Source organism: Schistocerca nitens, chromosome 12 (genome assembly GCF_023898315.1).
Source record: "Schistocerca nitens isolate TAMUIC-IGC-003100 chromosome 12, iqSchNite1.1, whole genome shotgun sequence".
NCBI classification, from domain to species: Eukaryota; Metazoa; Arthropoda; class Insecta; order Orthoptera; family Acrididae; genus Schistocerca; species Schistocerca nitens.
In genome coordinates, this window is record NC_064625.1 from 28,714,344 (window position 1) to 28,727,260 (window position 12,917).

A 12,917-nucleotide genomic window follows, 5' to 3' on the forward strand; every position below is an offset into this window, starting at 1 on the left:
AGCAAGGAGTGTTTCACACTATCAAAGGCCTTTGATAAGTCATAAAAAAAATTCCTGTGGCATGCAATGAGTTGTCTAGAGAGGAGCTAATTTTATCTACAAAATGGTTTATAGCAGACACTGTGGTTTTGCATTTTTGAAACCCATTCTGATTTATTTAGATTATTTGAAATTTTTTATAAAATTTTGAATTTGTATGGTGACTACCTTTTCAAATATTTTTGATAATGATGGAAGAGTTAAGTTACACCTTATTATGGCAGACTATATAACTTTTATTGAATGCTGCACTACACTTTGAAACGACACAGATGCATGACATTATTTTTCAACATCACCAAGTCTCTGTAAACAATGGTCAGAAAGTTCTACCAATCGTTCAATTCCTCAGCAACAGAAACCTTCTCCTCAGTCATGGAGCCATTTGAGAATCACTGTGTGAACATCCACATTGGCAGAAACTGTACTGCCTGAACATTGTCATCTGTGGTCGATGTCAGTGATCTTCCTTCCCAAATAGCATCATTCACGTCTGTGCAGCCTTGGTCTAATTTCCGGCACCATTTCACTTCAACTGATTGTGACATAGTGTATCGTCTGTATACCACCAGAATTTCAAAGTGAATCTTCATGCAATTTAGATGTTTTGCCCACAAGTATCATACGGTCCTGCACATTCCAGCTTTGGAGTACATTATCAGTAGCTGCACCATTTCACTCACGCACTGTTCGGTGTGCCTGTTATCTGTACTGCAACAGAAATGTGTCTGCAGGAAACTGTGAACATATACTCTCTTCTGACAGTGCAACGCTCTTGTTGTGCAATGGTCTTCGTATGGGGTGGCACATATAACTTACTTTTTGAAGTACCCTTGTTTATTTTATCTTGTTATTGTGATCTTGCACATCAGAGCACCTGATTTCTTCAGCTGGCTGACTCATAAAAAAAGTCAAGTAATTTAATGTGTATAAATAATATAATGTTAAGTACTGGAGCTGCACAGACACTTCACAGCGTGTTTCTCTATGGCATATTCCGTGTATAAGTATCATTTCTTTCTTCTGCATCAGCAGTATTCTATTTAAGGGTACATAAACTTTACAGCCCCATTATTCAATCCCATAGTTAAGAAAGCAATAAACTGTTCCATTGTACACTATTTTTAATGTTTAGCTAGGAGCTTGCAAGCTGGCTAAGGAGGCAGAAGCCACTATTGCCTTTTTTGCATACAAAATTAATGTGATTTATCCACCACAGATTTTCAATAACATTCACTCCCAAAAATTTACAGTTACCAGTTTCTGTTGCCAAGATGCTACATACACTATTTACATGTGTGCAGTGAGGACCACTTGTTTTAAATGCCAGTAATGGAGATTGGGCCACATTCACCTTGTTGAAGTATTTTTGTTAATTCTGTCACACCACTAGCAGTAAAAGATTGTAATTCCATACACTCTACACCACAGAATAAGACTGAGGTCTCATCGGCATAATGTATTACGGGCAGTCACATCGATGCAATCACATGTCAGAAGCCTGAATAACAACCCTTTTCAGAGCGGATCATTGTGCATCCTACAGGAAGAGAGTTGATGAGGTTCTGGAAGGTAGTGACAGGAATGTGGAGCCATGCCAGCTCCAGTACTATGTCTCTCATTTGAGGATCCGTGGTGCGAACGACTGATCGAAGTGGTGCCACAGATTAAAAATTGGTTTTAAATCTGGGGAGTTTGGTGGCAAGGAGATCACAGTTAACATCTTGGTGCTCTCTTAAATATGCATGTGCATTGTGACCTGTGTGACATGTTGCATTGTCCTGCTGGTAGATACCATTGTGGTGAGGAAAAACAAACTGCATATATGGGTGGACACGGTCCCCAAGGATATGTGCATACTTGTGTGGATCCATGTTTAATGTATTTCATTTGCATTTAAACAGCCTTTGTACAAAGGGCGTTCAAAAGCTTTTACACAGTCGTCTCTGATTGTTTTATTATTTTCAGGAGGAGAATGAAATTTTTTGTGAACATACTTGGAACAATAATAATGTATAAGCTTTCACGGCCGGCGTCTTCGTTAATTAAAACTTCCGTGCTGAATTACCGTGGTCCATATATAAAACTGCTTCTCCTTCCTGACGTTTCGTTGCCCACAGTAGGCAACAAAACGTCAGGAAGGAGAAGCAGTTTTATATATGGACCACGACAATTCAGCCCGGAAGTTTTAATTAATGATACTTGGAACATTTAGCTATAAGTTGGTGTATAAAAGCATTTTCTTTTATTTACATGTGATCCATAATGGACTGTGAAGTAGATGTTAGGTTGCAACAATGTCGGTGATGGAGTTACTCTTCAAGACCAACGATGACCCTGCAACATCGATTCATAGGAAGTTGCTCCCTGTTAATGGGGAGGACACAGTGGATCACAGCAGTATCCAGCAGTGGTTTAAAGAAGGTGATTTCTCTCTGCTGGACAATCCACAATGTGGCAGACCATCAACGGCAGTGAGTGATGTGAATAAGGAGACCATTGATCAAATAATCCAAAATGACAGATGTGTGATGACACGACAGCTTGCTGAAATGTCTTGTTTGTCATTGGATAGTATGGTATCACTGGTACAGTCACTAGGGTACAGAAAAATCTGTGCATGTGCGGTGCACTGGCTTGACAAGAGAAATGAAAACGATGAGGAAGAATGTGTGCGAGTGTCTCATGAAGACCTTTACTGAAGAGTGCAACAGTGTTTTGATGGTGCCATTACACAGGATGAAACATGGTTGTTTTTGTCCGAACCTGAGAGCGAAACCCAATCCGTGGAGTGGCTTCGTCCGGTTTCCCATCGGAAGAAGAAACCAAGACTTTCACGAACAGCAGGTCGAAAGGTGACAGCCTCCTTCTTTTGGGACCAGTATGGTGTCATTTTCATTGACTTTTTGGAACCTAGCTCCACAGTTAACCAGGACCATTATTGTTTGTCATTGGACAAGCTGCGATGTGCCATCAACACCCACAGATCACAGCTTCAGGGGCAGCTCATCAGACTACACCATAACAATGCCAAACCCCATACAGCCCTTATGACACAGGAAAATATCAGGAAAATGGGTTGGAAAATTGTTTCTCATCCTCCCTACAGTCCAGACTTGGCTCCGTCTGACTTTTACCTCTTTAGTTGTCTGAAGGCCCACCTGTGTTGAAACATTTGATAGTGAGAAAGACCTTATTTCCTGTGTCAAGCGATGGTGTAAAAGTCAATCCCCAGAATTTTACCAAGGTGCATTTGCATCATGGAAAGAACATTGGGCCAGATGCGTCACAGCTGATGGAGGCTACATTAAGTAGGCTCAATGTATAGCTAAATGTTCCAAGTATGTTCACAAAAAATTTCATTCTCCCCCTGCAAAAAATAAAAAAATTAGAGATGACTGTCAAAAACGTTTTGAACGCCCTTTGTACTTGGGGCAGTGTTCTCCAAGGTAATATTTCTTCTTTGCACATTTCCAGCCAAACATCACAACAGTCAGCTTCTGGACAGCATTGCTTGTCACTGTCGCTAGTGGGCCATGTGAGGACACACCCGCTGTGCGCACCAGCTTCACATGTCATGCAATTCCGTCCTATCACTGCTGACTGGCCTGCCGCCATTGCAGTTGTGCTGATGTCAGCATGAAGTGTGCAAGGCCCAGAAATATGCTGGCCGCAGATGGTTCACTTTCACTTCTTGTTGCTACAGAGCTCCAATCTCCAAGGGGAGATCTGTGTACCGGGTGAACCACAGAATTGAATGACAGCATGCCAGTGTTCACCCAGTAGCACAAATTTTACCGTTAGGCCAACCAGTGCAAGATAAACCTCTGTGCCGTGTGGACATTTACACCAATCACAGATTCCATCAGCCACGGACCGTGTGGGTCTAGCACAACACGCGCTCTCCACCAACATGTTCGCAAATCTGAACAGGCGCTGATTCTTCACTCTGTGTCGTCATGTTCGTGCATTAAATGGCACCCTGTGAGATGAGAGATAATTTGCTTGTTTGAATGGACCCACGTCCTTTGTCTCTGTGACCACGAGATCATACTATGCACTCTATTACTGAGGATTGCGCACCCTCTGGGGTCAGTAATTGAGCAATTTACCACAGTCACATGATTAGTTATGTGAACATTCAGACAATACTTTGCAAGTTTGTTAGTGTACCAACCTTCACCAATAAATGCATTATTATATAATCACGTGTTTAACCAATTACTGTCACCCAAGCATACACAATGAACTGACTGCGTGAGCACAGCAGTAAAAGCCAGCTCACTGCATGACACCCGTGAAAGTTTTTCTTTTTTTTTTTCTTTTTTTGTTACCCATCAGCTTTTTATTTGTCCCATTAGTCATCTACCGGTTTCAGTTATTAACCATTATCCAGGATACACGATACAACAGATTAATTAAAAGCATCCCATATTCCTTTGAAGCTGAACAATATCAAAATCAAAGGAATATGGAATGCTTGTAATTAATCTGTTGTATCCTACATCCTGGGTGATGGTTAATAAGTGAAACCAGTAGATGACTAATGGGACAAATAAACAGCTGATCGTTAAATTGCATTTTATAAAATACTTTATGGCTGCTGAGCCTCACCTTATGGAAACATTACAAATCACAGACTTGAAAGTGGTGAAAATAACCTTTTTCCTTCAAGTTCACCCATCGGAAGTTGCAGTATATCTTCTTCTTTTGTACGACAATGCAAGACCATGCATCAGTCACTTCACCATTGGTGAAATTGCAAAAATCGGCTGAGAAATCTCACCCCACTCGCTGTACAGACTTGACCTTAAACTGTCAGATGTCCACTCATTCAACACATACAGAGGAGTTCATCAGCTGCATCACTTTGAAGATGCAGAGATACTGAAAAATTCTGTGCACCAATGTGTGAGGGAACACAATTGTGATTTTTACCTTACAGGTGTACAGACTGCCAGCAAATTTGGTGATTATACTGAAAAGTAATGTTTCATAGTGACTCTGTACATGTTATCCTATGTTATGGCATCTAGTTTTCTTGTGAAATAAAAATTTAAAAATAAGAGGCATTACTCTCTGATTGATTCTTGTTGTAATGTCATCCTTTATTTTGGCCATCTTGTGTTTTTTTCTTTCTCTCTTACATTCCATGGGCATGACCATCTGAAGCAAAGCTCTTTGGCAACAGAAAGCTGATAACACATGTTAGAGTGGAAGGTTCTAAACAACTGCAGTGAATACCACTATGGAATAAAAAGAGTACAAAACAAGAAAGACTTTGAATGTACATTTGCAAATATGAGGTTCTACATCTAATGTGAAGTGCATGCCAGGAATTACATCCTATTGTACCAGTTATTGTGGCTTTTATCCTGTTCCATTCATGTATAGTGTGTGGGAAGAATGATTGTTTCAATGCTTCCGTGCATGCTGTAATTAATCTAAACACATGATCCCTACGGGAATCATCATTTGAGGTCAATTCTTGAAACTTAGTAAGTAGGCTTTTTCGGGATAGTTTATGTCTGTCTTCAAGAGTCTGCCAGCGAAGTTTCTTCAGCATCTCTGTGACGCATTCCCACGGATCAAACATAACTGTGACCATTTGTGCTGCATTTCTCTGTATACATTCAGCATCCCCAGGTTTCTCACTCCCAACTATTTTCTTTGTGTTGGGAGTCAGTTGAAACTGAACACACACATTAGTGTACACTTACCTACACAGTTTCAAGAAAATGTTATCCAGGAGCAAATCATTTTTCTCTCTAGAATGAATTTTCACTCTGCAGTGGAGTGTGTGTTAATTTGAAATATCCTGACAAATTAAAACTGTGCGCCAGACTGGGATTCTAACCTGGGACATTTGTTTTTTGCAGGCAAAGGTCCCATATTCAAGTCCTAATCAGGCACAAGATTTTAATCTGTCTGGAAATACCAAATTTATATTGTTTACTGGACAAATGTTGCAGTATTTTTGCATTTCCTTTTGAATGAGCATATCAGTAAAATAAAAATAAAATAAATAAAGTAAAAAACGCCTACTGCAGAATATGTGAACAATAAAGGCAATGTGAGAACTCCTAAATTCTTGAATGGCAACCTACATAAAATTTATGAACTGACATTACAAACCTACCTGAAAGTGCTTTTCTTGGCTAAGAGTATATTTCGTGCAAGCACAGATTTACTCCGTAATACAATACTGTAGGACATAGTACAGTTGAAATGATCTAAGTAAATAACTTGTAATGATTCACTATCAGTGGTAATGGAGGTTATCCTGATGATAAGGATGACAGCACTGTCAGATGAGAAACTTACAAGAAAACTTTCCATTTATCTCTGGCCCTACGAATTTAAAATATTTGATACACTGAGGTGATAAAAGTCACGGAATACCTTCTAATATCGCGTCGGACCTCTTTTTGCCCAATGTAGTGCAGCATCTCAACATGGCACGGACTCAACAAGTCGTTAGAAGTCCCCTGCAAAAATATTGAGAAATGCTGCCTCTATAGCTGTCCACGATTGTGGAAGTGTTGCCAGTGGAAGGTACATGAGCTAAACTCTCAGGTATGTCCCATAGATGTTCACTGGTATTCTTGTTGAGCAATCTGAGTGGACAAATCATTCATTCAAATTGTTCAGAATATTCTTCAAACCAATTGCAAACAACTGTGGTCTGATGACATTGCACATTGGCAACCATAAAATGTCCATCATTGCTTCAGAACATAAAGTACATGGCTGCAAATGGTCTCCAAGTAGTTAAACATAACCACTTCCAGTCAATGATCAGTACAGTTGGATCAGAGGACTCAGTCCATTCCATGTAAGCCCAGTCCACACCATTATGGAGCCACCACCCTCTGGCACAGTGGGTGACAACTCAGGTCCACGCTTTGTGGGGCCTGTGGCAAACTCGAACCCTACCATCAGCTTTCACAAACTGAAATCGGGAGTAATCTGACCGGGCCACGGTTTTCCAGTCATCTAGGGTCCAGCTGATGTGGTTACGAGCCCAGGAGAGGCGCCGCATGCAATGTCGTGCTGTTAGCAAAGGCACTCGCATTGGTCGTCAGATGCCAAAGCCCATTAAAGCCAAATTTCACCACGAAGTCCTAACGGATGCATTTGTCATACATCGCACATGGATTTCTGTAGTTATTTCACTCAGTGTTGCTTGTGTGTTAGTACCAATTACTCTATGCAAACACCATTTACTCTCGGTCTTTAAATGAAGGCCGTTGGCTTCTGTGTTGTCCACGGTAAGAGGCAATGCCTGAAACGTGGTATTCTCGGCATCCTCTTGACACTGTGTATTTTGGAATACTGAATTCCCTTGCAATTTCTTAAATGGAATGTCCTATGTCTCTGGCTCCAGTTACCATTCTGCAATCAAAGTCTGTTAATTCCCATTGTGCAGCTGTAATCACTTCAGAAGCCTTTCCAAATGGATCATCTGAGTACAAATGACAGCCCAGCCAATGCATTGCCCTTTTATACCTCGTGTACATGATACTACTGCCATCTGTATATGTGCACATTGCTATCCCATGACTTTTGTCACCTCAGTGCATAAAACGATGTAAATTCTCACAGCACTTGCAAATGGGAATAAATTCCTGAAATGTGTTGTGCTATGCATGAAAAAAATTAACTGCTGCACTATTTTATTATTTGATTCAGCACTCATAATTTGTTGTTAGTATACTTTACAGCAGTGGCTGCTTCTACCTGTTAATGTGTAGCCTGTGGTAGATAGCCTAATTGGTATAAGGAGGCATACTATAAATATAAGTGAGGTGATACAGAGTAACATTTCTTTATTAGCATAGAGCAGCATACAACTTAACCACATTAAATCAAGTTCTAAACCAAACTGTCTTGCTCACACTGCTCATATATACTCCACTTTGCTGCACACACTCTCTGGTCGGCTAGTGTTGGTGTCTCCTCAGACTCCGACCCCCTCCTCTTTAGTAGTAGAGCGGATCACTGGGGGTAGTGAAGATTGATAAATGTCTTTGGTCACGAAGACCACCTGCAGATGCGCGTGACCAGTTGTGTTGTGGACCACTGCAATGCAGGATACGACTGGATCAGCCACTGGGGGTGGATGAAATGGGATACACTGGACACAGATGGTGACTATGGGTGCACCAGTGAGGCATTCCTTGGGCTATGTTGGAGGCAGAGTTGGTAGTGTAGTATGAGCTAATAGCTGGTGGGTAGCCTGTGCTGTTGCAATGACAGTGAGAACACTGTCTGCTGAAAGATGAGAGGATAAGGCTGTGTAGTCAACGTGTAGCAGCAATTGATAAACACGGGTGAAGACAGGCGAACAGAGCAGTGGGCATGTCAGGGGCATTGCAGTGTGTGCTTATTATGAGATCATCATCATTAAGTTTGACGCTGATGTCTTTGGGTTGAAGTCACAAACGTGGACGAAGAGTGCCGGATCGGTGGGCTGAGTAGTGACCTATGTCTTGCCAACAGGTAAACTATAATCTTGGTCATCTTACGCGCAATTGGGATTCATAGGACATGAGGTGATGGGGTCACAGAGCACAGATGCCAGCTTGAGTACAGGCAGGGAGACCATTGTCATATTCCTGTTGAGCAAGACGTTAAGACGTTGAAGGTATGTGGGCCACACTTGATAACCAGAAACAGTCCAGAGTACAGTGGCTGTGGAGCTGGTCATATTGTCTCATTACGCACCATGACACAATTGCAGTCTGATGGCACTTTGTATATGTAGGTACTCAAAGTGGTGTATGGCAGAGGTGGTGGTACCCACAATTTTTGAATGTGGCGCTTCACCATTTGCACTAATGCTGGCAGGTCTGCCAGGGCAGCAGTTGGTGTTAGTTGGATAAACTCTGCTGGATGCATACGGGATTCACCATACAGGACCTCCAACAGGGAAGCCCATACGTCCTCCTTGAATGCTGTATGAACACCAAACAATGCCCATGGTGAGGCGTCCATCCACCATGGCACATAATGTGGCTTTCAGAGTGCAATGCCAATGCTCCACAAGTCTGTTACTCTGTGGGTGTTACATGGCTGTACGAGTGTGGGTAAGGCCGCAGAGTGCCTCAAACAGAGAGTATTTGAATTGTCTCCCTTGGTTTGTGGTAACTGCTTCAGGACAATCAAAGCAGTATAACCACACACTGATAATAGTTCACGTGGATTCCGCCGTGATGTCTTTCACAGGCACGGCTCCAACCCCGTGTGAGACTTAATCAGTTACTGACAGTAGGTATTTGCAGCCTTCTACGAGCTGGACTGCTGGTCAGACACCCAGGTGAATTTGTGGAGCTGATCAGAAGGGTGGTGAAGTTGCCGATTCTAGGTCTTCTCGGTGGAAAGTAGCAATCTGTCTTTTCTACATTGCTGATACTCCTACCTGGAGTTTCTGTTGTTGATAAGAAGGTTGCATGTTCATAACACGTGGGGTCACCACTGTGGTAGATTTCCCTAAACGGTTTAAGGAAACATGCCATAAATGTAAGTGTGGTGACATAGAATAATATTTCTTTATTAGCACAGAGCACCGTACAACATAGCCGCATTACATCAGATTCAAAATCGAACTGCCCTGCTCGTGCCCTTCACAGATACTCCAATATACTCCAATCTGCCACGGAAACACTCTCACCAGCAGTGTTGCTAGCGTTGATGTCCCCATAAATTTGCCTTATTTTGCATTTGTGAAGGCTCTCCTTCATGAGGATGATGCAAAATTTTAAATTGGTGAATGCTGATTCTGCACATTTACTCTCTCTGAAATTGTGCTGTGGTAGTGTAACAATGTTGTTCCAGTCCTGATAAACAACTAATATATTATACATAAATATTTCTGGGATTATGTAGAAGCTAGAAGTGAAACTGGTCTGGAGTTTTTCAGTCATTTTTGTCCCCCTTCTTGTTCACTGACACCACCACGGTTATCTACAGTTTTACTGTTTTTTTTTTTTTTTTTTTTTTTTTTTAACTAAAAAAGATCAGTTTCCTATGTCCTACAGTGGTGTTAGAATGAGATTTTCACTCTGCAGCGGAGTGTGTACTGATATGAAACTTCCTGGCAGATTAAAGCTGTGTGCCGCACCAAGACTCAAACTCGGGGCCTTTGCTTTTCGCAGGCAAGTGCTCTAACATCTGAGCAACCCAAGCATGACTCACGCCCCGTCCTCACAGCTTTACTTTTGCCAGTACCTCGTCTCCTGCCTTCCAAACTTGCTAGTTCTGCAAGGTTCGCAGGAGAGCTTCTGTAAAGTTAGCACTTGCCCGCAAAAGGCAAAGGTCCTGAGTTCGAGTCTCAGTCCAGCACACAGTTTTAATCTGCCAGGAAGTTTCAGTGGTGTTGTTCTTTGGTCACTTAGTAGTTGTATTATGAATCTGGTATTTCATTATCACCAGCTAAGTTACTGTTCGAGCTTTTTTCTTTTTTAAACGAATATGTAAGCTGGGTCACCATGCCATGTTATAGCACTAGTAAATGAGCCTATCCACCAATCTCCACTTTATTGAGATAATTAATATTTTACAGCTCTGAACATGTGGCTATTGTAAGGTAATGGGTAGAGCACAAGACTCCAGCCCTGGAGGTCGTGGGTTCAATCTCAGATGGGAGGAAGAAATTTTCCTAGTTAATAGTCCCTCCAGAACTACTCACCCTTCCATCAGATTGAGATCTGGGGCTCTTTCCCAGGTCTAACCTGCTGTCAGCATGAGATGCTCACCATCCTCTGTCTCCTTGTGCTGTGTGAATGAAAGGCTGCACTCTACAGAAGCCTGTTTATGGGTTTAACACCACAGACCTACCTTGCCTGCTTGATTATAGCTACATTTTTCCTCTGTGAAACAGAGATCCAAACATGTTGTGGAGCATATTATTCATTAAATGGAAATAAGTATTCATTTTTCTTAATCACAAACTTAAAACAGCAGTCATTGTATTATTCTTATTGATGTAGAAAATCAGTTGCCTCTTGTTTTAAAGGCTCCTAGACATTAAAATGTGTTGCAAAACAAAATTAAAGTAGCAAAGTCATAGTCTGCTACACTGTTTTCAGCATTCTACTAAGCTTTTCTTCCTAAGAATAACGATTTAGTTTGAAACTAAAATTAGTTTGACAGCTGTGTGAAGGGACAAAATCAAATGATTCTAAATGAGTAAGTCATCACTTTTGATTCCTTCAGAATAATTGTGTCCCGTGGCCGTGATGTAATCCAGGACAGAAAGAAGGAAACATGGGTATATTACTACCTCCTTTCCATCCTGCAAGTGGCTAGGTTTTGTCCATTTAAAGGTCACAAGAAGGCTGTAATTCATTTTATCACAATACTTTTGGGGTGTTAGACTGGTGTTGAGAGCCTAGGTATGCAACGTCTCATATCACACAATAGAAAAATGCTTCATACTAACAAGATTGGATCAAATGTTGATAGTAATGAGTTGATAACTTGATAACAGGTTTACACTTGTAAAAAAATATCTTGTTGTCAATGCAAGTTCATAAGGTTGCTCGACTTGTAACTAAACAAGATATTTTGCTGACTGCATACATCGTACGTTTATTTCCAACCGAAACTCGAAGCGAGGCGAAATGTGAGTATTTTGAAATATATACGTATCTTTTTTCGCCATAAATAACGCGTTGTAACTGCTGATTTTCAGCTTCCTTCACTACTTCATACATATAAACGCAACGCACTATAGACAAATGGAACTTGGAAGGAATATTTCATTTGTATATGGGTGCATAGAAGCAGAAAATGTGCACAGGTGTGATCTCATTTCTCAGACAATACGACTTACTTAAAATGTAATTTTCGATCATTTCCATATTAACTGCATCGCTTGTGAGATTTCGAAATACATCAAATTTTTTGTAGGTTTGTTAAGACTGTTAAGAGTACATTCGTTTACAGCGACCACATCCATAAGATTATATTTTACCGAGGAATATTCACCTCCCGTAATATCAAAGTTGAATAAATTTTGTTTTTATGTTTCATTTAAATCCAGATGTCGAAATGCTAAATTCAGGAAATATTTTGGAAAGTAGAGTGATAACTCCTTTAATTAATTCACCCATACTCATACATATTTTTCGTCTCTCTACGTGCTATTTTCGGAACCATTGCGTAGTCGATATAGAAGGCGTGTATTTCAAGTTACGCTTGTTGTGCTGCGATGGGAATGTCAACTTCGTGGATTTACAGTGTCAAAAATGATATAAAATCACCGTGATTCTTGTAAGTACAAAAATAATGTATGCCAATCCATATAACGAGTTCAGATTCGAAAAATAATTACTGAGTACGCCGAAGACTTCCGTTTTCAAACAGGAACAGGAAGTGTGCCGCCAATATGGCGTTAGGGAAAACATCCTGTTTTATAAATACCCGAGAATTGATTTTTTTTTAATTTGTATTACGTGTGTCTGTTATTGCAGCCTTTGTTGGATCTATAACGCATATTATCATTCTTATTCTTGCCTAATAATTTTGGGACCTGATGTTTTTAAGCATGCTATGCGAATGTAATGTCATTAGGTATAGGTTAACACACTATACACCACGTGTGCTGCACCTGCTCAACCCAACCCTGTCACCTAATGTCATTCGAACTTCAGTTGTTCTTTGCTAAAATGATGGCGAATTTGTTTCTTGTACAACAGGCTGATATATATATGATGGAAAATTAACTGTGGGAACGTTAAAGGATGAATCATAATGTATACTTAATAGAGATTGTCACGCAGAGTTGTTTACAAAAGCGAAACGTAGTTTCAATATGCTGTTTGGAGTACTTGCTTCAGTTTTGTTGTATGATGATGTTTTACGTAAAAGTAATT

The 12,917-nt window shown here is 40.7% G+C and overlaps 2 protein-coding genes across 3 annotated transcripts in view; one reads left to right on the plus strand and one right to left on the minus strand.

Moving 5' to 3' along the window:
* Positions 1 to 11,992, minus strand: part of LOC126215223 (uncharacterized) — a 44,699-nt gene extending 32,707 nt beyond the window's left edge. Inside the window, exon 1 of the mRNA XM_049941890.1 lies at positions 11,876 to 11,992. Coding sequence (XP_049797847.1) covers positions 11,876 to 11,903 — 28 coding nt within the window. The 5' untranslated portion in view covers positions 11,904 to 11,992. The remainder of the gene's footprint in view (positions 1 to 11,875) is intronic.
* Positions 11,993 to 12,215: 223 nt separating this feature from the next.
* The window catches only part of LOC126215257 (GA-binding protein subunit beta-1-like), a 101,328-nt gene continuing 100,626 nt past the window's right edge, over positions 12,216 to 12,917 (plus strand). For both annotated transcript variants that reach the window (XM_049941935.1, XM_049941936.1), the window contains exon 1: positions 12,216 to 12,315. The gene's annotated coding sequence lies outside the window, so the exon portion shown is untranslated. The remainder of the gene's footprint in view (positions 12,316 to 12,917) is intronic.